The following is a 25,833-nucleotide window of genomic DNA, read 5'->3' as shown; positions in this document are numbered from 1 at the left end:
GCAAAAAACGAGCCGTCACATGACTGTCTGCCAAAATCTGGAAAAATTATAGCTCTCAAAATATGGCGATGCAAAAACTAGATTTTACAAAAAATGCGTCTTTTAGTGTGTGACAGCTGTCAGTCATAAAAACCCCATATGATTCTGGCATTGCTGTAATCACACCGACCCGAAGAATAAAGTCGTCTAATCACTTATACCGCACAAGGAACGGCGTCAAAAATAAACTCTTGGGTTAGGATTGGGCTAGGGTTAGGGTTGGGTTTGGGGCTAGGGTTGTGCTGGGGCTAGGGTTGTGCTGGGGCTAGGGTTGTGCTGGGACTAGGGTTGTGCTAGGGCTAGGGTTGTGCTAGGGCTAGGGTTGTGCTAGGGCTAGGGCTGGGGTTGGGATTTTTTTCAAAAGTAAGAAAAAAAGATGACGATATGGTGACTAGTGTTGAGAGCAAGTGCTCGCTACTTGAGTTTGCATCGGGTGCTCTGGTATGCATTGAGTATCGTGGGTATTTGAGTGACATGCTCGAGTCTCTGCCCCATATGCTTCGCGGCCAAAAAACTTTACGGGGATTGCCTGCCATGCACGAGCGATCCCCGCATGTTTTTTTTTGGGTGCCTAATAACCGTGAAACATGCGGAGCAGGGACTCGAGCATGTCACTCAAGCACATGCTGTACATGGTGCATACCTGAGTACCCGATGCAAACTCAAGTAGCGAGCACTTGCGCTCAAGAATAATGACAACTTATTCAATATGATAACCTAATGTAAACAAATTCTGTGCCGTACCTCTGGGTTCAAAATTTTCACTATACACCTTAATAAAATCCTTGAGGGGTATAGTTTCCAAAATGGGGACACTTGTGGGGGAGCTCCACTGTTTAGGCACATCACGGGCTCTCCAAACGCGACATGGTGTCCGCTAACAATTGAATGGAAAATCGGCTCAAATTGTTAGCGGACGCCATGTTGCGTTTGGAGAGTCCCTGTGTGCCCAAACATTGGAGCTCCCCCACAAGTGACCCCATTTTGGAAACTAGACCCCCCAAGGCACCTATCTAGATGCATAGTAAGCACTTGGAACCCCCAGGTGCTTCACAAATTGATTCGTAAAAATGAAAAAGTGAAAAAAAAAACACTTTTTCATTTTTATGAATCAATTTGTGAAGCACCTGGGGTTCCAAGTGCTCACTATGCATCTAGAAAGGTGCCTTGGGGGGTCTAGTTTCCAAAATGGGGTCACTTGTGGGGGAGCTCCAATGTTTGGGCACACAGGGATTCTCCAAATGCAACATGATATCCGCTAACAAATTGTCGGCTCAAATTTTTAGCGGATATCATATTGCATTTGGAGAGTCCCTGTGTGCCCAAACATTGGAGCTCCCCCACAAGTGACCCCATTTTGGAAACTAGACTCCCCAAGGCACCTATCTAGATGCATAGTGAGCACTTGGAACCCCAGGTGCTTCACAAATTGATTCATAAAAATGAAAAAGTGTTTTTTTTTTCACTTTTTCATTATTACGAATCAATTTGTGAAGCACCTGGGGGTTCCAAGTGCTCACTATGCATCTAGAAAGGTGCCTTGGGGGGTCTAGTTTCCAAAATGGGGTCACTTGTGGGGGAGCTCCAAAGTTTGGGCACAGAGGGGCTCTCCAAACGCAATGTGGTGTCCGCTAACAATTTGAGCCGATTTTCCATTCAATTTGTTAGCGGATACCATGTTGCATTTAGAGAGTCCCTGTGTGCCCAAACATTGGAGCTCCCCCACAAGTGACCCCATTTTGGAAACTAGACCCCCCAAGGCACCTATCTAGATGCATAGTGAGCACTTGGAACCCCTAGGTGCTTCACAAATTGATTCGTAAAAATGAAAAAGTGTTTTTTTTTTCACTTTTTCATTTTTACGAATCAATTTGTGAAGCACCTGGGGGTTCCAAGTGCTCACTATGCATCTAGAAAGGTGCCTTGGGGGGTCTAGTTTCCAAAATGGGGTCACTTGTGGGGGAGCTCCAAAGTTTGGGCACAGAGGGGCTCTCCAAACGCAATGTGGTGTCCGCTAACAATTTGAGCCGATTTTCCATTCAATTTGTTAGCGGATACCATGTTGCATTTAGAGAGTCCCTGTGTGCCCAAACATTGGAGCTCCCGCACAAGTGACCCCATTTTGGAAACTAGACCCCCCAAGGCACCTATCTAGATGCATAGTGAGCACTTGGAACCCCTAGGTGCTTCACAAATTGATTCGTAAAAATGAAAAAGTGTTTTTTTTTTCACTTTTTCATTTTTACGAATCAATTTGTGAAGCACCTGGGGGTTCCAAGTGCTCACTATGCATCTAGAAAGGTGCCTTGGGGGGTCTAGTTTCCAAAATGGGGTCACTTGTGGGGGAGCTCCAAAGTTTGGGCACAGAGGGGCTCTCCAAACGCAATGTGGTGTCCGCTAACAATTTGAGCCGATTTTCCATTCAATTTGTTAGCGGATACCATGTTGCATTTAGAGAGTCCCTGTGTGCCCAAACATTGGAGCTCCCGCACAAGTGACCCCATTTTGGAAACTAGACCCCCCAAGGCACCTATCTAGATGCATAGTGAGCACTTGGAACCCCTAGGTGCTTCACAAATTGATTCGTAAAAATGAAAAAGTGTTTTTTTTTTCACTTTTTCATTTTTACGAATCAATTTGTGAAGCACCTGGGGGTTCCAAGTGCTCACTATGCATCTAGAAAGGTGCCTTGGGGGGTCTAGTTTCCAAAATGGGGTCACTTGTGGGGGAGCTCCAAAGTTTGGGCACACAGGGGCTCTCCAAACAGAACATGGTGTCCGCTAATTATTCAAGCAAATTTTACAATCAAAAAGTCAAATGGCGCTCCTTCCCTTCCGAGCCCTGCCATGCGCCCAAACAGTGTTTCTTCCCCAAATATTGGGTATCTGCGTGCCCAGGGGAAATTGCACAACAAATTTTGGGGTCCATTTTTTCTTGTTACCCCTGTAAAAATAAAAAAAATTGGGTCTAAAGTAACATTTTTGTGAAAAAAGTTAAATGTTCATTTTTTTCTTCCACATTCAAAAAATTCCTGTGAAGCACCTGAAGGGTTAATAAAGTTCTTGAATGTGGTTTTGAGCACCTTGAGGGGTGCAGTTTTTAGAATGGTGTCACTTTTGGGTATTTTCTGTCATAAAGACCTCTCAAAGTGACTTCAAATGTGATGTGGTCCCTAAAAAAATGGTTTTATAAATTTTGTTGGAAAAATGAGAAATCGCTGGTCAACTTTTAACCCTTATAGCTCCCTAACAAAAAAAAATGTTGGTTCCAAAATTGTGCTGATGTAAAGTAGACATGTGGGAAATGTTATTTATTAACTCTTTTGTGTGACATATCGCTCTGATTTCAGGGCTTAAAAATTCAAATTTTGAAAATCGCAAAATTTTCAAAATTTTCGCCAAATTTCCGTTTTTTTCACAGATAAACGCAAGTGATATCGAAGAAATTTTTCCACAATCATGAAGTACAATATGTCACGAAAAAACAATCTCAGAATCAGGGGGATCCGTTGAAGCGTTCCAGAGTAATTACCTCATAAAGTGACAGTGGTCAGAATTGTAAAAATTGGCCCGGTCATTAACGTGCAAACCACCCGCGGGGCTTAAGGGGTTAATGAAAGAAAAAAGCACAGTGGTCACAGAAATAACTTGAATTTGACAAAAGTAATAATAAATTAAAACTATAAGAAAATGAAAGTCAGACATTGCTTTTCTGCTTCCACAGAATTTAAAAAAAAAAAATTAACCTCATGAAATAGGCCTGGTCAGAAATGATGGTTCTTCTTAACTTAATATTTTGTTGAACAACCTTTTGAGGCAATCACTGCAATCAAACGATTCCTGTAACTGTCAATGAGACTTCTGCACCTCTCGACAGGTATTTTGGCCGACTCCTCATGAGCAAACTGCTCCAGCTGTCTCGTGTTTGAAGGTTGCCTTTTCCAGACGGCATGTTTCAGCTCTTTCCAAAGATGCTCAATAGAATTTAGGTCAGGGCTCATAGAAGCCACTTCAGAATAGTCCAACGTTTTCCTCTTAGCCATTCTTGGGTGTTTTTAGCTGTGTGTTTTGGGTCATTATCCTGTTGCAAGACCCATGACCTGCGACTGAGACCAAGCTTTATGACACTGGGCAGCACATTTCTCTCTAGAATCCCTTGATAGTCTTGAGATTTCATTGTACCCTGCACAGATTCAAGACACCCTGTGCCAGATGCAGCAAAGCAGCCCCAGAATAGAACAGAGCCTCCTCCATGTTTCACAGTAGGGACAGTGTTCTTTTCTTGATATGCTTCATTTTTCCGTCTGTGAACATAGAGCTGATGTGCCTTACCAAAAACTTCCATTTTTGTCTCATCTGTCCATAGGACATTCTCCCAGAAGCTTTGTGGCTTGTCAACATGTAGTTTGGCAAATTCCAGTCTGGCTTTTTTATGATTTTTTTTCAACAATGGTGTTCTCCTTGGTCGTCTTCCATGAAGTCCACTTTGGATCAAGCAAAGACGGATGGTGCGATCTGACACTGATGTTCCTTGAGCTTGAAGTTTACCATTAATGTCTTTAGAAGCTATCCTGGGCTCTTTTGTTACCATTCGTATTATCCATCTCTTTTATTTGTCATCAATTTTCCTCCTGTGGCCATGTCTAGGGAGGTTGGATACAGTCCCATGGATCTTACATTTCTGAATTATATGTGCAACTGTAGTCACAGGAACATCAAGCTGCTTGGAGATGGTCTTATAACCTTTACATTTAACATGCTTGTCTATAATTTTCTTTCTAATCTCCTGAGACGACTCTTTCTTTTGCTTCCTCTGGTCCATGTCGATTGTGGTACACACCATGTCACCAAACAGCACAGTGAGTATCAGTAGCCCTATATACAGGCCCACTGACTGATTACAAGATTGTAGACACCTGTGATGCTAATTAGTGGACACCACTTGATTTAACATGTCCCTTTTGTCACATTATTTTCAGGGGTACCATCCTTTCTGCCCAGGTCTATTTCATGAGTTTAATTTTTTATTTAATTCTGTGGAAGCAGAAAAGCAATGTCTGACTTTCATTTGTTCATTTTCTTAGAGTTTTAATTTATTATTACTTTTGTCAGATTCAAGTTATTTCTGTGACCATTGTAGGTTTTTCATTCATTAAACGAGGGGGACCAACAATTTTGACCACGTGTGTATAAGGGTTAAAAGTTGACCAACGATTTCATAATTTTTCCAACAAAATTTACAAAACCATTTTTTTAGGGACTACATCACATTTGAAGTCACTTTGAGGGGTCTTTATGACAGAAAATACCCCAAAGTGACACCATTCTAAAAACTGCACCCCTCAAGGTGCTCAAAGCCACATTCAAGAAGTTTATTAACCCTTCAGGTGCTTCACAGGAATTTTTGGAACGTGGAAGAAAAAAATGAACATTTAACTTTTTTTCACAAAAAAGTTATTTTAGACCCAAATTTTTTTATTTTTGCAAGAGTAACAGGAAAAATGGACACCAAAATTTGTTGTGCAATTTCTCCTGAGTAAGCAGATACCTCATATGTGGGGGAAAACCACTGTTTGGGCCCACAGCAGGGTTCGGAAGGGAAGGAGCGCCATTTGTCTTTTTGAATGTAAAATTTGCTTGAATAATTAGGGGACACCATGTCACATTTGGGGAGCCCCTGATGTGCCTAAACAGTGGAAAACCCCAACAACTGACACCATTTTGGAAACTAGACCCCTCAGGGAACTTATGTAGATGTGTGGTGAGCACCCTGAACCCCCATGTGTTTCACAAAAGTTTATAACGTAGAGCCGTGACAATAAAAAAATCACTTTTTTTCCAGGAGAAATTGGACCCCAAAAGTTGTTGTGCAATTTCTTCTGAGCACACAGATACCCCATATGTGGTCAAAAACTAGTTTTGAGGCACAGTGCAAAGCTCAGAAGGGAAGAAGCGCCATATTGGAGTTCATATTTTGCTGGTCTGGTTAGACGGTGCCATGTCACATTGGCAGAGCCCCTAAGGTGCCAGAACAGCAGAACCCCCCATAACAGACCTCATTTTACAAACTACACCTCTCAATGAATTCAACTGGGGGTGCAGAGAGCATGTTGACACCCCATGTGCCTCACAAAATTTTACACCATTGGGCGGTGAAGAAAGAATAATTCAATTTTTACAGCAAAAGTTTTGTTTTAGCCCCAGATTTTAAATTTTCACACTGGGAAATGGGTAAAAATTGCACCAAAATTTGTCACACAATTTTTGCTGAATGTAGAAATACCCCATATGTGGCTGTACAGTACTACTTAGCCACACGGTGAGACTCCGGAGGGATGGCGCTCTGCCTGCCTCCTGGAGCGCAGATTTTCCTACAATAATATGCAGACTCCATATACACAGTTCCTACGTAATTCATATGAACCCCCGAGGGATCCATTCACTATAATTAGGCAGCAGAGTTAGGCCTCTTTCACACGTCAGTGGGTCCGGTTCGTGTGGTCACACTGACATGTGCACAGACCCATTCAATTGAATTGGTCTGCGTGTGTGGAAACTTTGTTTCCACAGACCGTGTGTCCGTGGGCAAAACACATTGACATGTCCATTTTTTTTCACGCTGCACGGGCCACAAAACGTCCCTCACTAATGACACACAGATGACATCCGTGTGACACGTACCGGCACCTAGGAATCAGTGTACAGTTAGCGCTGTTCTCAAGAGCCAGGTGATGAACGCTGCACTCATCATTGTCCGCTGCTTGCATTGCGATCAGCGTGAGCAAGGGACAATGATGAGAGTCGTATTCTGCTCCTGCTGTGTCCTGGTGTAAAAATAAGAATAAAATAAATACTCACCTGTCCGAAGATGTCCCCCACTGTAATCCACCTGACCACTCACTCACTCACGCAGAGGAACCGAGGAGAATGACTCGCTCCAGCGAGCAAGCCCCGGAGCTGCGCTGAGCTCAATAAGCAACAGGACACCGCACGCTGAATGCAGCCCCGGGGCCCGCTCGCTGGAGCGAGTCATTCTCCCCGGCTCCTCGGCATGAGCAGTCATAGAATCATAGATTCTATGTCAAGATGGGTTACAGCGAGGGACATCTTTGGACAGGTGAGTATAAAGATTTTTTTTTCAATTTTATTCTTATTTTTACACCAGGACACAGCAGGAGCAGAATACTATTCAACATTGTCCCTTGCACGCGCCAATCGCAGCGCCGGCAAGGGACAATGATGAGGGCAGTATTCAGCACCCGGAGCTTGGGAACAGCGCTAACTGTACCACTGATTCCCAGGCGCTGGTGCGTGTGCTCCTGATGCGGCCACAGGGGTACACATGGACATTTCCGGTACCGGAAATATCAGGACATGTGAAACCGGCCTTACTCTGGACTCCATCTGGCCTCTGTTTAGCGGTGTCCTTTTTTTTCTAGTGGCTCACAAAACTGAGTTGAACCCAATCTTTCTGCATTCATTTAATAACTAAAGTATTTGGTCTAGAATCCTCAGGAGTATTCTGATCACCGACATTCGCCATCTCTCAACTGGAAAGGTGATTCTTGATGACAGGCAAGAGATCAACAGGTTGATCCCCCATATATAGATCACTAGATCTTAAAATGGGTCTTTGGTCAACCCCCTCAGCTCAGCAAGGTAAAATTTGAGTGCATGCTCAACTCCTCCATTCGAGGTCGTGCTTCTAACCATCAGGTGGAGGCCAGTAGTTATATCAAAACTTTGAAGAATACGAAGACCATGGGATTTTTTTTTTACTTAATTGCATGTATTTTGTGCCAAAATAAATTTTTGCAACTGGATTTCATTAAAAACTTTTCACCATTAGTCTTTTATAGCCTCTGCGTTGCAGTGTTGTAATATTTATATCTGTACTCACTTCTCCCTCTGCTTCTGTCTCTTGGTTGGGCTGCTCCTTCACAACCAGGTCAATACTTCAGTAGTTCTGTTTAGCATTCTGGGACTTGTGCTACCATCCAGCAAGGAACTTGTGCGTTAATTCCATAACATTGTTGGTTAACTCCCTGCTCTGAGCCTTTAGTTGGGCTACACACTAATTAAACCCCTAGCGACCTGTTCCCAGTTATAGGTGTTACTGGCTCTGGTTCACTTCTTTGTTCTACTCTGACGTAGTTTTCTATTCACTCCTTGACCTAGGTTTGTTTTTAGACTACCCTCATGGTAGTGACCCAGCTTTCTGACTATCCTCTGCCAGCCCGCTCCATCGGCCAACAGCCAATCTGTGGACTCATCTCTGTATAAGTTGACCTGCTAGACAACGTTGCTTCTGCAAAACCTTTTAAGAGCTGCCAGACTTCCAGTGACAGTGCTCTTTTACAACTGTTTATTGTTCTCTGCATAGCGAGTAATCTAAGAATCCGTCAGTGAGCTTGGTCTGATTGGAAAGTTTGTAAATCTGAACTTGAAAGTTCAGCTCTCCTATGATATGGACATAACTCAACTGGAAAGACATGAGTTTCAAACTCCACAACCAGAAAGAGAGCTTACTGATAGATTCCAAGTAAACTCCACATTCTACAGCCAGTAATGAGCATGGAAAAATATCTATTGGGTTTTTCACATGTCCATGAGTTTTTTGCGGACCAAGTGGTCCATGAAAAATTAGGGAGACCTGTCAGATGTTGATCCAAGTGTCGGATCAAACTCTGCAATGTAAGTCTATGGGTCCGTAAAAAAAATTGGACTGCACTCGAATGCCATCCGAATGCTGTCAGATTTTCACAGACTGATAAATAAGAGAAGGTGGAGAAATGTATTTTTCTGAGAAAAACTGATGAAACCCTGACCAAACTCTGATGAAACTGATCCAAAACACTGATGAAACTTAGACTAATTTTTCTCATATGAAAAAAATTCACTGACATGTCCATGAACCTTAATGGCTCAGTCAGACTCCCGAATTTCACATATGAGTGCTATTCGTGTTTTTCAAGGATAACACTTGTACCTATGGGGCCATTCACATGTCCATGATCTTTCACGGAGACATGTCCGATTCTGATCCGAGGGTCGGATCACACTTGGCCATGCAAGTCAATTGGTCCGTGAAAAAATCAGACCGCACTCGGATGACATTTGAGTGCGGTCCGATTTTCACCGACTGTCAGAATGGGAAAGGTGGAGAAACTTTTTTTATTATTTCTCCATGTACATGAAAAACGGACCAAACTCTGATCAGAATAATCTGTCCGTTTTCTCGTAGGTGGAAAAATCAGATGTATGAATGAGACCTAAGGGAGTTCACCTCCGGGCATGTAACACCCAATGAATCCACAACGGCTCTGTAATATCATATGGGTCAACCCTTGAGATGTTTTCAATCTTGTATCATTTATTTTCTTCTGTTTTTGCTGCTTTCCTCTGTACATTTGTTTAGTATTTGCTGTAGAATTTTGACACATTACTTTTAAATGACTTTCTAATAGCTTTCAGGCCTTGGGTTAGGACTCGTATTTGTGCTGAAGGACGCAGCAGAATTCTTAGAATTTTTTTTTTTTTGCTGGATTTTTTCCAAGAAGTGGCAATAAACTAATAGGAAGCAGATCGTCAGTGTATATAGCCAATAATGACAAAGAATGATAATAGGAATTTCCTATTGGTTTATGAAGTCTTGCCAGGAAATAACACTTCCACCTTCAAGTGTGCAGGAAAGAGAACAGGCGGAATGGCTGCTAACAGATGAGCAGAATGTAAGAGAATTGCTATTTCTATGGCATGCCCTCTAGGAGGTACTGATATGCCTAATATTAGTAAAAAAAAACAAGTCATAAGGGTTAAGAGATGCCAACATTTTTGCATAACTTCTTTTACAGAAAATAGCAGTAAAAAGCAGTATCTGACTGCACCACAGACAGATTGTCACATCTGTACTACAGCTGCAAATTGCGATCCATCAGTGATCTGATCTTACAGCATCATCGGGATCTACTGGGGTTATTAGATGCACTATATGGTGGATTTACAGTTATAATACTGGCATTTTTGTTGGCACTTTTCATAGTGACGTTCCTCTATTGCTCCTCCTGGAAATGTATGAAGAACCTGTTGGGTGTTATGATTCCTCTTGTCAACATAGTGTTAAGTCTGACAGTATCAGTACTGATTGGACATTATCAAAGGGTGTCATGACATGCTCCTTTAACAAAGGGGATGTCATTGCTTAAATATTCAAGTGTTTTTTCATTAATAATAGTCTTTATTTTTATAGCGCCAACATATTCCGCAGCGCTTTACAATTCAGAGGTTCATATACAACAGTCATCAGTAATATAGTTAAAGATAATACAATAATTAAAGCAAAAAGCTTAAAGCTTACAATCTACAATGAGATGGGGGTGACACAAAGTACAGGGGCTTATTTACAATGATGGTCCAGTCATCTTGAGGGGATGAGGGATAGATAATGGAGACTTATGTTCAGAGAAATAGTGAATGAGCTATACATAAAAGGACTTAGATTAGGGAATATGATAGGCGGCCCTAAACAGATATGTTTTTACAGAGCGCCTAAAACTGTGTAAGTTGTGGTTTGCCCTAATTTCTTGGGGTAGAGCATTCCAAAGAATAGGTGCAGCTCGGGAAAAGTCTTGGAGCCGGGAGTGGGAGGTACGGATTAGTGTCAACAAGCAGAGTGTGTACAAACAGTGAGGGATAGAAACACAAAGTATAATAGAATGCTGTACATCTCTCCTTATATATGTGTGTGTATAGGGAGAGACTTGTCAGCCTAGAGACCAGGGCAGGAAAAAGCAAGGGATCATTATCTTGGACTAGTCATCTTAATTGAATGACTTCTCAGGGGAGCAGGTGGCTCTTTAAAGACAATGGCTGTAATGCTGCTGTAATACTGATTAAATTTATACTTTTGGTGAAGAAATCCACGTTGTTGTTCTTCTGTAATTAGCATTTGAAGTTTTCTGTTAATTTTGGTGCACAGGGGCCGGACTCTGCACTTGGTCTTCTCCTCCCTGTCTGTGATTACCCGGTCCCTCCGTTGTCTCTGAACTATGATTCCCCGGTCCCTCTGCTGCCTCCAGTCTGTCAATAATATGCCTCCTCTATTTGCAATCTCAGCAGTGACCTGTCATTCAAAGACTGAAGGCAGCAGAGGGGCTGGAGAATCTCAGACTGGAAGCAGGTGGAGGGGCCGGACTGTGCACTGGGTCTTCTCCTCCCTGTCTGTGATTCCCATGGTCCTTCCGCCGTCTCCGGTCTGTGAATGTCTGGTCTCCTCTGTTTGAAATCTCATCAGTGACCTGTCATTCAAAGACCGGAGGCAGGTGGAGGGGATGGAGAATCACAGACAGGAAGGAGAAGACCCAGTGCACAGACCGGCCCCTCCACCTACTTCCGGCCTGTGATTCTTCAGCCGCTCCGCCTGCTTCCGGTCTGTGATTTTCCATCCCCTTCGCAGCCTCCAGTCTTTGAATGACAGGTCACTGCTGAGATTTCAAATACAAGAGGCAGGACATTCACAGATCGGAGAGGCCGGGGAATAACCGACAGGGAGGAGAAGGCTCGGTGCACAGACCGGCCCCTCCACCTACTTCCGGCCTGTGATTCTTCAGCCCCTCCGCCTGCTTCCGGTCTGTGATTCTCCATCCCCTTCGCAGCCTCCAGTCTTTGAATGACAGGTCACTGCTGAGATTTCAAATACAGGAGACCGGACATTCACAGACCGGAGAGGCCGGGGAATAACCAACAGGGAGGAGAAGGCCCGGTGCACAGTCCAGCCCTTGTGCACTGAAATCTAATTAGCAGAAAACTTCAAATACTGATTACAGAAGAACCACAATGCTGATTTCTTCACCAAAGGTACCAATGTAATCTGTATTACAGCGCCATTACAGCCATGTCTTTACATTACAAAATCATGCTGACAGGTTCTCTTTATAGACTATAGACATCTTTGATATGGAAAAAAGGACTTTTACACATAGTACTGGTTAAGTTTAGTTAATAAAATTGCACTAAGTTTCAGTCTGCAATCTTCAATGCTTCATTCATTTCAGACCCCATGAGATGCAGTTTTCCAGCTAATCCAAGTTTCAGATTTTACATGTGTTGGAGTGTCTGTATCTGTAATACAGGTTGGACATGATATATGTGTGTATCCAGGGTTTAGAGTGTATTCAGGTCTCCCTCCATCACTTTTCTTGACGCGGACTTGCAATATTTGTTTCATTATAGGGCAGCATGGTAGTTCACTGGTTAGCACTGTAGCGCTGGGGTCCTGAATTCAAATCCCACCAAGGACAACATCTGCAAGGAGTTTGTATATTCTTTCCATGTTTGTGTGAGTTTCCTCTAGGTACTCCGGTTTACTCCCACACTTCAAAGACATACTGGTAGGGAATGTAGATTGTGAGCCCCAATGGGGATAGTGTCGATAATGTCTATGAAGTGCTGTGGAATTAATGGCGCTATATAAGTGAGTAAAATAAATAAATAATTTATATATTGTTAAAATAATGTAACCACATAGGTTAACATTTGGGACTTGACTATGACCATTTACGGCTAGTAGATGTGTTGAATAATTGCCAAGGGTGTATGTACCATGACGATAGTCACATGGTCACCATTGGGCTCCTGGAGATAGAGGTTCTGCACAAGGTTGGTCCCATCCCTTTCACCACTAGTAGTAACGTCTGATGGACGAACACGATTAGGGTTAATCGTCAGGTGGAATGGGAAAGGAAATGGGGAGGAAAATGAGCCCTGCACACTTCTGCCCTGTATGACATGTCATAGCACCATAAATGGGGGACTTCCGTTTAATTTTTTTACTCTCCTGGTAATTGCATTTATTTTGGGCTGTATACAGGCTCGGACTGGCCCACAGGAGAACTGGAGAATCCTCCGGTGGGCCCCTATGCAAGAGAAAGCCACTTATCCCCAACATGAGCAGTAATTGGCCTAATACATTAATTCACTATGTACAGACAAAAGCAGGATCTCATCATTCATTCTACAAACTACCTAGTTTATTTTTATATAGAAGCAGAAGTACATTTGTGAAAGAGGGCAAGGTAATATTGAATATGAAGCTAAACAGAGAGCCCCCCTCAAGTCAATGTTACTGGTGGGCCCCCCTCAAGTCAATGTTACTGGTGGGCCCCCCAAGTCAATGTTACTGGTGGGCCCCCCAAGTCAATGTTACTGGTGGGACCCCAAGTCAATGTTACTGGTGGGCCCCCCAAGTCAATGTTACTGGTGGGCCCCCCAAGTCAATGTTACTGGTGGGTCCCCCAAGTCAATGTTACTGGTGGGCCCCCCATGTCCATGTTACTGATTGTCCCCTCAAGTCCATGTTACTGGTTGTCCCCTCAAGTTCATGTTACTGGTGGGCCCCTCAAGTTCATGTTACTGGTGGGCCCCTCAAGTCCATGTTACTGGTGGGCCCCTCAAGTCCATGTTACTGGTGGGCCCCTCAAGTCCATGTTACTGGTGGGCCCCTCAAGTCCATGTTACTGGTGGGTCCCCCAAGTCAATGTTACTGGTGGGTCCCCCAAGTCAATGTTACTGGTGGGCCCCCCATGTCCATGTTACTGGTGGGCCTGTGTCAGTCCTGTCCGCCATTGTCTGTATACAATATATTATATATTAGATTCACTTCTTATAGCTTCCAACCTATCATGGGACCTCTGGAGAGAGATATGTGACTGAGGCTTCATTGTCAGGGATGTGATTGTACATTCTATCTGCTTAGCTCATTACCTAGATCTTAATTACCATTTTGCCTTCTTCAAGGGTCATCCATCAGCACTGAAATTCCTGCTGAGATCTAAAGAAGGAGAACTGCTATTGAATGTGCAAAGGAATGAGTAAGTACAGCTACTACTTTCTCAAGTATTTTACGTAAATTGGTGTTGATGGCGGCGCTGATCTTCCTGCACTGAATGTCACGTCATCGTCCTGCCCTGCGGAATGTGATGATTGTATGTAACAATCATCTGTAAATAAATGGCGGCATTCATTATTAGAGGAGTTGTGCACCTTTTAGGGACATTTTTTTTTTATTTAAATGCATGTTATTGGGACTAAAACTGATTTTTGCTTCTGGGTTTCATTAATTTTACCTTCTATTGCCTCTGTGTTGCACTGTCTGTCTCTGGTTGTAGAATGAGTCAAATGAGACAACACAGTGAGCTCATTCTTATCGTCTGACACTGAGTTTGTGACACTTTTACCTCTTATCTGTCTCTTGGATTTATGGCCACGGATCACATCAAAGTTGAATGTGCAGGGAAATGAAGAGCCTGGAAAAGCCGAAGGGTGCAACATTTTTTGCATAAATTATTTTTATCTTCAAATTCATGCTTTTAAGTAAAAAAAAAAAAAATAAATAAAAATCTTCCCAAAGATAGACAACCCCTTGTAATAAGTAGTCCAGAAGACCTATAAAAATTCAGCCTCAAATGTTTACTCAAGGACCTATATATCAGGTCGGCAGGGGTCCGACACCCCCATAAATCAGCTGTTATCAGCTCAGCCATATATTAATTGTGTACAGAGGCGAAACAGTGTGGCTACACACACCGGGTAGTATCCATTCTTGGATTTTGCAGATCAGTTCCTATTCAGTCAATAGGAGCTGAGCTTCAGCACTCAGCAGTGGCCACTACACAGTGAACGGAGCTGTGCTGTTTGGTGGGGTACCGGGTGTTGGACCATGCTGATATAATTTTATTGATCTATCCTTTGGAAAGAGTCACGCGGCCACATAACTCGCAGAAGGATTGTAACACAATGCCCGAAATGGCCGACAGCCCTCCCCACCCGAGCATGGCAGCTGCATAGAAATACAGGCTGTCAAACTCAGATGGGTAAAGCCGACGACCAGTCCGAGCATTGCATTGCAATCCTCGTCCTAGTTATTTGGCCATCTGATTCTTCCGAAAGGATAGGTCCTCAATATGCCAGCTCCAAGACATCCTTTTAACAATTACTATTCAATACCATTAAATTATGATTTTCACCTGTCACTTCATGAGTCCGAGGAAGGACATTGTATGATACTTGCCAACACTCTGAATTTTTCTGGAATAATTCTGGGAATTGGTGGCCCCACAGGGCTTCCCTTTTATGATGCCACATGACTTGCAGATGAAAATGTTATTTAAAGGGATTGTCTATCAAATATCTGTTTTTGTAGGCTCTGTGTCTCTCTGCACATTCAAGTGTGATGTGGTCTATGGTCATAAATCAGCCGAGAGAAGATCAGAAAAGATAAGGAGTTCCCCAGAATAAGTTCACTGATGATTTCTCAGTTAACTCATTCTGCAACCAGCAATAGCCAGTGCAACACAGCGGTTTTAAAAGGCAAACTGTGCAAATTTTTTAATGAACCTCAAATACAAAAATAATTTTTATCCCCTAATACATGCATTTCAAGAGAAAAAAATAATGTTCTTCAAAGGTGGACAACCCCTTTAAGAGCGAGCAATAGCATCAAACTGAATATAGAAGCAAAAAAGTAAAAAATTGCTGTTCACTACCGTAAACCATCCATTTTAATTCAGTCCCTTTAATTGTTGTTATTAAAGTGTCAAGTGGTGGAAAATGTATTATGTGTAATTATGAGGAGCTCGCATCTTACCGGTCTTATACTGCCGTACTGTACATTAATGCCAAATGCATCAATACAGAAAATCTATGGATTTTTATATTAATGCAAAATATATGTTATTAGTTTTGGAGAAATGGCTGTGATGTTATGTTGTTACTGGAATATGCTGCGCTTTATGGACAATTTGCTATTTCACAAAATAAAGGTAACATTTAATCGAAACATAACGATACTGTAGAAAAATGTGAGAATTGCTGTCCCTTATTGATGCCAAGCTGTCCTGGAAGTCACATGATCCGGCATCTGAAACCCTTTAAAAAACTTATTCCAAATACATAGCTGGACGAGAGGGAAGTCTCATACTGTAGATCGGGGATCTTAGAAAGGGGACTTTGACTTTAAAGGGAATCTGTCATCAGGTTTTTGCTCCCTCATATGAAAGCAGCATAATTGTCACGCAAGGTGTGGAAAAGACTAAGTGCAACACGAATGGAAGAGGGGAAGGGAGCCCAGACACTAGGGAGAGGGGGAGTGGAGACCTCCTAAGCTGATGTGAAATTACCCTGTCTACCCTATCATCCCTATATTGGTTCCTCACCAATCGCCGCACAGGAACCTAAACCCTGTATCTCCCTAGAGCTTGGCTCTACATAGGGAAGGGGGGGATGAGCACTAGTCAGTCCCCACTAACAACTAAAGATAACCAGGGAGACAAACACATGGGAAAGTAACTTAGCTTGAGCCGACTTCAGTGAGATTACACCAAATGTCCTCTAAGCACCAGAGAGGAAGTGAACAGACTGCAACTGCTCCAAGCCTTCACAAGAGAACATGTGACTATCACTGGCACCTGCCAGTAGCAAACAGTAAGTACTTAAACACCCAGGCCTGGGTGTCAATTAGCAGGAGGGAGGTAGTCGCTGGGTCCTAGAGTGAGACAGATCTAAGAAGGTGTCTATAATGCCAAATGGAGAGATCTTCTGCAACCAACTGCAGGCGACACATCACTGGAATCAGGGTCTCAGCTTCTATATTATGTTGCCCTCAAATAACAAAAACCTGTTGACAGACTCCCTTTAATTGATACATTTTATCCAAGATTGGACTGGCCCCACCAAAGTAGCAGAAGATCCAGTTTTGGATCTGACACAGTAACACAGGGCGTTTTTGCAGCGTTTTTTGGTGCGTTTTTTATGCAAATTTTCAGCAGCATTTTACAATACCAGCAAAGTCTATGAGATTTCAGAAATCTCATGCACACAGCTTGGTTTTTTTTCCTGACTATTTTGTCAAACAGCAAAAACGCAGGTATCAGATTTTGCTGCGTTTTTTGTACCAAAACCTGAGAGAGTTGAATTAGGTATTTTTTTTTTCTTAACTTAACTTTATCAGCATGCATAACAGACAAATGGAGAGTGAAAAAATGCAGCAAACACCAATCAAATCCTGATTTTTTGAGGCAGAAACGTTTGCTGCAGAAAAAAAAACGCCATGTGTGAACATACCCTAAGGACTCCAAAGGTTTTACAGAGTAATCTCAGGCTATGTCTACAGGTTGCGTTTTTTCAGCATTTTTTATGCTAATTTTCAACTGTGTTTTATAGTACAGCAAAGTCTATGAGATTTCAAAAATCTCATGAACACAGCTTGGTTTTTTGTCCTCAGTATTTTGTGCAAAACCTTGGATTTTGCAGAATGCAGGATGCTACTTCTTTGTGTTTTTTTTCAGCGTTCTTTCTGCATTTTTCACGTGGTGCAAAAAACGCTGAAAAATGCAGGTATCAGGTTTTGCTGCTTTTTTAGTGAAAAACAAGCAAGTACAGCAGTATGTGAAACCAATTTATTTTTGTGATTTTCCCAAGTTCACAATCATGTCTTGCTCACCTGAGATGGCAGTTTAGATTAGTACAGTTTAATTAAGTTAGCGATGTGTAAAAAAGTAAGCATTGGTTGACCAAGGTGTGAGATTGGACAATCACCTAAGCAACTCAATGGCAGACCAAAATGTGAAAGTAAACCATGTCCTACAAACACAATGCACTGCCATTGGTGACCTGTGTTCAGTGTTCAGTGTTCATTCTTCTGTGGTGGAAGCAAAGGTGAACTCTGAGATCCTGTAAAACGCACCAAAACCTGCATTTTTGATGCTGCTTCTTTTCTGCCAAGAGAGCAGGTTTTCCTGCAGAAAAAAAAATGCAGCAAAAACGTAACGTGTGAATGTAGCCTCAGGGTAAGTTTATTAGTAGAATAAAAATATGACCAGTATTTCAGGAGGAATCCATCCACTTATACACTTCAGGCTCCTTTGTTTTTGCAAACGTTTTTGAAAAATATTTAAATATATTTATATATATATATAAAAGACACATCTGCATGTTTTTCTCAATATCTGACATGAAATCAGAATAAACCTTTCCCGTTTTAGGTCAATTAGGATTACCAGAATTTTTAATATTTGCCAAATTCCAGAATAATGAGAGAGAGAGAATGTTTTAAGGCATTTTTATTACTTACTGCAAAGTCAAAAGTTTCCATACATTTCATTAGTATTTGTTACCATTGCCCTTAAACTGAATGACTTGGGTTACACGTTTGGGATATCCTTCCACAAGCTTCTCACAATAGTTGGTCGGAATTTGGGCCTATTCCTCCTGAGAAAACTGGTGTAACTGATCCAGGTTTGTAGGTCTTCTTGCTCGCACCTGCCTTTTCAGCTTTGTCCATAAATTTTCAATATGATTGAGATCAGGGCTTTGTGATGGCCACTCCAAAACATTGACTTTGTTATACTTAAGCCACTTTGTTACCATTTTGGCAGTATGCTTTGGGTCATTGTCCATTTGGAAGACCCATTTCCACCCAAGCTTTAACTTTCTGGCTGATGTCTTGAGATGTTGCTTCAGTATTGCCACATAATCTTCTTTTCTCAAGATGTCATCTATTTTGTGAAGTGCACCAGTCCCTCCGGCAGCAAAACAACCCCACAAGCCCACAAGATGATGCTGCCACCCCCGTGTTTCACAGTTGGGATGGTGTTTTTAGGCTTCCAAGCTTCTCCCTTCTTCCTCCAAACATAGCGATGGTCATTATGCCCAAAAAGTTTAATTTTAGTTTCATCAAACCACAGGACATGTCTCCAAAAGTTAAGGTCTTTGTTCCTGTGTGCATTTGCAAACATCAATTTGGCTTTTTTATGTTTCTTTTGGAGTAATGGCTTCTTTCTGACATAGTGGCCTTTCAGCCCATGTTGATACAGTACTCGTTTCACTGTGGATATTGACACAATCTTACCAGCTTCCGCCATCATCTTCACAAGGTTTTTTGCTTTCGTCCTTGAGTTGATATGCACATGTCGGACCAAAGCACGTTCATCTCTACAACACAGAACCCATCTCCTTCCTGAGCGATATGATGGCTGGACATTCCATCCTGTTTGTATTTGCGTATAATTGTTTGAACAGATGAACGAGGCACCTTCAGGTATCTTGAAATTGTACCCAAGGATGAGCCAGACTTCTGCAAGTCCCCAAATCTCTTCCTGATATCTTGGCTGATTTCTTTAGACTTTCCCATGATGCTACACACAGAAGCAGTGTGTTTCAGGTGTGCATTAAAATACATCCACAGGTGTGTCTCTAATTAACTCAGTTGTTGCCAAAAAAAACTATCAGAAGCATCTAAAAACATGACATCATCATATGGGCCGTCCAGAATTGTTTAAAGGCATAGTAATCTTAGTGTATGTAAACTTTTGACTTTGCAGTAAGTAATAAAAATGCCTTAAAGCATGCCCTCTCTCTCATTATTCTGGCAATTGGCAAATATTAAAAATTATGGTAATCCTAATTGACCTAAAATGGGAAAGGTTTATTCTGATTTCATGTCAGATATTGAGAAAAACATGCAGATGTGTCTTTTTATATAGTGTATGGAAACTTCTGGTTTCAACTGTACATGAGAAATTTTCATGTTGCGGATTTAAAACACCCACCGCAGGTCAGTTTACGCCGAGTAAAGAAAAAATAAAAAACACAGTGGGAATGAGATTTCTATAAATCCCATCCACTTTGCACTGTATAATGATGCATTTTTGATGCAGAGAAAAACCCATTGTGGGAACACGAACTTAGTGTCAAGTTTGGAGCCAATTCCTTAAGGAACCTGCCTCAAAGAAGTAACCTATCACTTCTTTTTTAAGACAAGATTTTTTTTAAAACCTCATTGGAAAAATATGCTCAAGAAACTCACCATATAAATAACAAAGTGGATTTTCTACCGAAATGGATAGGACGAGTATTCAAAGTGTATTTGAAAATGTTTTTGTAGATTTTTTTTTTTTTTTTATTTTGGAGCGGATCCTCATCAAAAACTCTGAACATTCCTTTATGATGTTGAAAATACTAAGTAAATGAAACACAAATGATATCCTTAAAATAGATACAATTTTATTATGTAATGATTAAACAACAATGAAAAAAATGTTGCTTTTGTTGCCAGTACAATAATTGGTCTTGAAACTAAAAGTTGTAGGAAATGTCAAAAAGGAAACCTTAAATGTAAAACCATAATTAAGTAACAAATTGGTTAATATTTTATTTTGATGACTGCAAGGAAAAAACATTCAAAACCTCCTTCCAGAAAGAAAAAGCTTTGAGAAGTTGTAAATAATACATTTACAATATGTTAATGGAGCGACGCTCCTAAATGTTTTATCAGCTCGCTGCCGATAGATGAGCAATCCTAATTAATCCATTTTATATTTGCTCAGCCCAGAATTAGGTGTCACAATTTTATGATTAGTCATTACTCTCCTGTCATCGCTAAAGCACTGAAAAAATGGGAAGATAAATGGTTTTATGGGCTTTTTATAAAGTCCTTAATGAATTACAACAGGAAAGAAGAGAAGAGATCTGTGTGTTGACCCCCCACTGAATTACTACCCATAATAACATCATATATTGCCCAGTGGGTTCATGAATAAAATAATAATCTGTCAATATATCTGCCCTTTAGGACCCCCAATGTGCATAGACAAAAGTGGAAAAAGGGGTATTAAGTGCACGCCTGCTTAATGAATATCATAATCATTCACCCATTGGAGGTTAATTTAAAGGGACCCCTTAATACATGATTCTTTTAACAAATGTAATTGCATAAGTGAATATAAGAATCTTTGCAATAGGTATTATCAAAGAAATATGTGGCTCTCTCCACTTATCAGCCACTTCTCTTCCACTATATCCCGCCTTACATTAGTCACTGAGCAAACAATTAAAATCTATCATGGTCAAAAGAAAATGGAATTCAGAGGGAAGGAGGTAGAGGAGCAGAGTGGAAGTAAGAGACACAGACACAAAAAACCTTTGTCGCTGCTTTCAATTCTATCCAGAAAGCTAGATTCACAGTTACACTCCTCTGTTCTGCTGTGTTATGTACTCAATTATGCTATTTTTTAGTAAGTGTTTATCTCAGTTGAGTGCTGGATTCACAGCTACACTGCTCTGTTCTGATGTATTGCAGTATGTATGTACTCAATTATTCTGCTTTTTAGTAAGAGATTATCGCAACCGAGTCTGGATTCACACTTACACTGCTCTGTTCTACTGTATAATGTACTTAATTATGTTGCTTTTAGTAAGTGTTTATCTCACCCAAATGCAGGATTCACAGCTACACTGCTCAGTTCTGATGTATTACAATTAGTGTTGAGCATTCCGATACTGAAATATCGGGTATCAGCCGATATTCGCGGTATCGGAATTCCGATACTTAATTCCGATACTTTTACAATATCGAATACCGGAATCGGAAGTTCCCATAATGCCTGCACTCTGAAGGATGACAAGCTGGATGGCAGCGCTCAGGTGCGATCCAGCCTGTCATCAGAATGCCATCCTAGCGTGAGAGAATTCTCCTGATTGTTTAAAAGCCGGCGGGTTGTAAAAAGCCGCCGGCTTTTAAACAATCACACAGCCCCATACTGCTTCCCTGCAGCCTCCCACCTCGATCCTCCGCTCCTCTCACCACCTCCCATCCCGATCGTAAGTTAGGACTGGGCGGGGAGCGCAGCACCAAGGAGCGGGGAGCGAAGGACCCGGGCGGGGAAGTCGGCAGTGAAAAGACTTCACCGCCGGCTTTCCCGTTCTGTGCTGCGCTTTCCCGCCGGTTATTTCAAATGAACAGCTGAGGTATCAGGTGATGCTGATCAGCTGTTCATTTGAAGTCGCCGCGGTACCCTCAGAGGGTTCATGTGAGTTTATGCATGACTGCATTGCATGAACTCACATGAACTTTCCCACGGCCGCACAGGTCAGCCTCACCTCCCAGACCATCAGCCCGTCATGAGTGGTGTGTGTGGGTGTCTGTGCGATGTCTGCGGGGTGTCTGTGCGATGTCTGCGGGGTGTCTGTGCGATGTCTGCGGGGGTGTGCGCGGTGTCTGCGAGTGTGTGCGGGTGTGCGCGGTGTCTGTGCGATGTGTGCGGGTGTGTGCGTGCAGGCAGACATAGGCCGATGTGACACTACTACTCCCATCGGCCTATGTCTGTCCCCCGTCCACTCGTGCCAGCAGGATCAGCTCGATGGGAGCAGTAGTTCCCATCAGCCTGATCCTGCTATTTAAATTGCCCTACTGTGTCCCCAATAAATGTTAAATACATGTCATTGGTGGCCAGTGGTTACCTACAATAAATTAGTTCATACATTACCTGTCCCCGCCGATCGCCACCTAAAATAAAGTAAAAAATAAAAAACTACACCTATACTCACCTAGACACCTAATTCCCCGAAGCCATCGATCTCCTGTAATAAAATATAAAATAATAAACCACAACCTTATCCTTACCCCTCCGTAGTAGTCCACGAGTGTCCCACGATGATCTCCAGTTCAGAGCAGCCACATAGAATGTGACCGCTCTGAACCGCTGCCGCCGCTAGAATGACGGGGCCGTAAAGCAGCCCCGTCATTGCATAAGCGGGTTCACCGGAGTTTAGCTCCTTTACGGCCCTGCTGTATCGTGAGAAATTCCCACGGTACAGCAGTGCCGTAAAGGAGGTCTCCGGAGCTGCGCTGCCTGAATGCACTCCGGTGACCTCAGTCATTGGCTCCTGCTGCCGGGAGCGGACGTGTTCCCGGCAGCGTGAGCTTACAGCAGCCATGCACAGCTGTCACCTTCTCCAGATGTGACAGCTGTGCATGGGAGATCAGCGCAGGAACGTGGACAGGTAACTATTTTTTTTTTTAGTAAACTAAGAATTAAATAAAATGGTGTGGTTTATTTCAAATAAATTATTTTTTTCTGGGTGTAGTGTGTTTTTTCTTTTTAACACTTTGTAGGTTAGTAATGGGGGTGTCTTATAGACGCCCATCATTACTAACCTGGGCTTCATGGCAGCTGGCGCTGACATGAACCCCAGCCCTATTACCCCCTGCCATCGCACCAGGGCAGCGTGGAAGAGCGAGGCTAAGTGCCAGAGTTGGCGCATCCTATGGATGCGCCATTTCTGGGGCGGCTGACGGCTGGTGTTTCTAGCCTGGGAGGGGGCCAATATTCATGGCACCCTTCCTGGGCTATTAATATCAGCCCCCAGCTGTCTGCCTAGCCTTTGCTAGCTATTAAAATAGGGGGGACCCCACGTCATTTTTTTTGGGGGGTCCCCCATTTTAATAGCTAGTAAAGGCTAGGTATTCAGCTGGGGGCTGATATTAGTAGTCTGGGAAGCTCCGTGGGTATTACCCCCTTCCCAGGCTTCAAACATCTGCCCCAGCCGTCTGCTTAACCTCCGCTAGAGACTAAAATTATGGGGGATCCCACGCCAATTTTTTTTTAAAATAAATCCTTTATTTTAACACTAAATGACATTTGAGGAGTTAATAAAGATGCAGTCCCGAAATTATTATTTATTTTTTAATTAATTTTTCTAAAAAATTTTGACGTGGGCTTTGCTATATTTTTGTATGCCAGCCAGGTACAGCATCCAGCTTCTATGAACGCGCCATTTTCCGGGGTGGCTGCGGACTGCAATTTGCAGTGGGGGGGGGCCCAGAAAGCTTGGGTCTCCCTGCGCTGCAGATTCCATCCCCCAGCTGCCTAGTTGTACCTGGCTGGACACAAAAATAGGGAGAAGCCCCACGTATTTTTTTTTTTAATTATTTCATGAAATTCATGAAATAATAAAGAAAAAAAGGGCTTCCCTATATTGTTGTGTCCGGCCAGGTACAAATAGGCAGCTGGTGGTTGGGGGCAGCCCGTTCCTGCCTGCTGTACCTGGCTGGACACAACAGGCAGGAACGGGCTGCCCCCAACCACCAGCTGCCTATTTGTACCTGGCCGGACACAACAATATAGGGAAGCCCTTTTTTTTAAAAATTATTTCATGAAATAATTAAAAAAAAATTGACATGGAGCTTCGCACTATATTTGTGTCCAGCCAGGTACAGCAGGCAGGAACGGGCTGCCCCCAACCACCAGCTGCCTATTTGTACCTGGCCGGACACAACAATATAGGGAAGCCCTTTTTTTCTTAATTATTTCATGAATTTCATGAAATAATTTTTAAAAAAAATACGTGGAGCTTCGCCCTATTTTTGTGTCCAGCCAGATACAACTAGGCAGCTGGGGGCTGGAATCTGCAGTGCAGGGAGGACCAAGCTTTCTGGGCCCCACCCGCTGCAAATTGCAGTCCGCAGCCGCCCCGGAAAATGGCGCGTTCATAGAAGCGCCATCTTCTGGCGCTGTACCCAACTCATCCAGGGCCCTGGTGCGGTGGCTCACTGGGTAATAAAGGGGTTAAGGCCAGCTTGGCATTATCAGCTGGCCCTAAGCCCGAAATTCATGGGGTCACGCCAATATTAGACATGACCACCATGAATTTCTAGTAAAGTATTTAAAAAAAACACAACACCCAGAATAAAGTCCTTTAATTGAAATAAACACACAATTCTTTATTGTTCTAAATTAAACTGTACTTACCATCACGCCCATTCCAGCTGAAGCCAACGATCTCCTGCAATAAAAGAAAAATAATAAACCAACCTCATCCTTACCTTTCCATGGATCCCACGACAGCTTCAGCTCTGCTACATGGTGTTTCTAGCCTGGGAGGGGGCCAATATTCATGGCACCCTTCCTGGGCTATTAATATCAGCCCCCAGCTGTCTGCCTAGCCTTTGCTAGCTATTAAATTAGGGGGGACCCCACGTCATTTTTTGGGGGGGGTCCCCCATTTTAATAGCTAGTAAAGGCTATGTATTCAGCTGGGGGCTGATATTAGTAGCCTGGGAAGCTCCGTGGGTATTACCCCCTTCCCAGGCTTCAAACATCTGCCCCAGCTGTCTGCTTAACCTCCGCTAGAGACTAAAATTAAGGGGAACCCCACGCCAATTTTTTTTTAAATAAATCCTTTATTTTAACATTAAATGACAAGTACAGTAATCAACACTGTCACTGTACTTCATATATATGTGACTGACATGTTTCTATCTATCTAATCTATGTATGATTCTCTATTCCTTCTATTCTAAATTGTCGGGTACAGACGCTGAATTGCCGGCCGGCTTTCTTAAAGAGACGGTGCATGAAAACACTATTATTTTTTTAAATAAATCCTTTACACTAAATGACAAGTACAGTAACCAACACTGTCACTGTGCTTCTTATATATGTGACTGACATGTTTCTATCTATCTAATCTATGTGTGAAGCTCTATTCTGTCTGTTATAAATTGTCGGGTCCCGCTGCTGAATTGCCGGCCGGCTTTTTTAAAGAAACGGTGCATGAAAACACTATTATTTTTTTTTAATAAATCCTTTACACTAAATGACAAGTACAGTAATCAACACTGTCACTGTACTTCATATATATGTGACTGACATGTTTCTATCTATCTAATCTATGTGTGAAGCTCTATTCTTTCTGTTGTAAATTGTCGGGTACCGGTGTATGCGCTGATGAATTGCCGGCTTTTCGCATAATACATTCTACATTATTCTTAGTTGTTTTACTTCATGTAGAATTAACCTACAAGGAAAGAAAGGGTTTATTTTCATTCCGATATTTCTGTCCCATTGACTTGCATTGGTTTCCGGTATCGGAATCGGCAATATCCGATACTTTTTGAGTATCGGTCCGATCCAATCCGATACGATATTTCCTGATATCGGAAGGTATCGCTCAACACTAA

The 25,833-nt window shown here is 42.4% G+C and overlaps 1 protein-coding gene across 1 annotated transcript in view; it reads left to right on the top strand.

Annotated features, from left to right (window-relative positions):
• Window positions 1-25,833, top strand: part of ADAM12 (ADAM metallopeptidase domain 12) — a 778,476-nt gene that overhangs the window by 102,440 nt on the left and 650,203 nt on the right. The window contains exon 3 of the mRNA XM_073685043.1: window positions 13,833-13,906. Coding sequence (XP_073541144.1) covers window positions 13,833-13,906 — 74 coding nt within the window. The remainder of the gene's footprint in view (window positions 1-13,832; window positions 13,907-25,833) is intronic.

This window comes from Phyllobates terribilis, unplaced genomic scaffold (assembly GCF_046119375.1).
Source record: "Phyllobates terribilis strain yellow unplaced genomic scaffold, ASM4611937v1 Scaffold_5__5_contigs__length_657084704, whole genome shotgun sequence".
Classification (NCBI taxonomy): Eukaryota; Metazoa; Chordata; class Amphibia; order Anura; family Dendrobatidae; genus Phyllobates; species Phyllobates terribilis.
The sequence above is the reverse complement of the archived record's forward strand: the minus strand, read 5'-3'. Positions and strand labels throughout refer to the sequence as shown.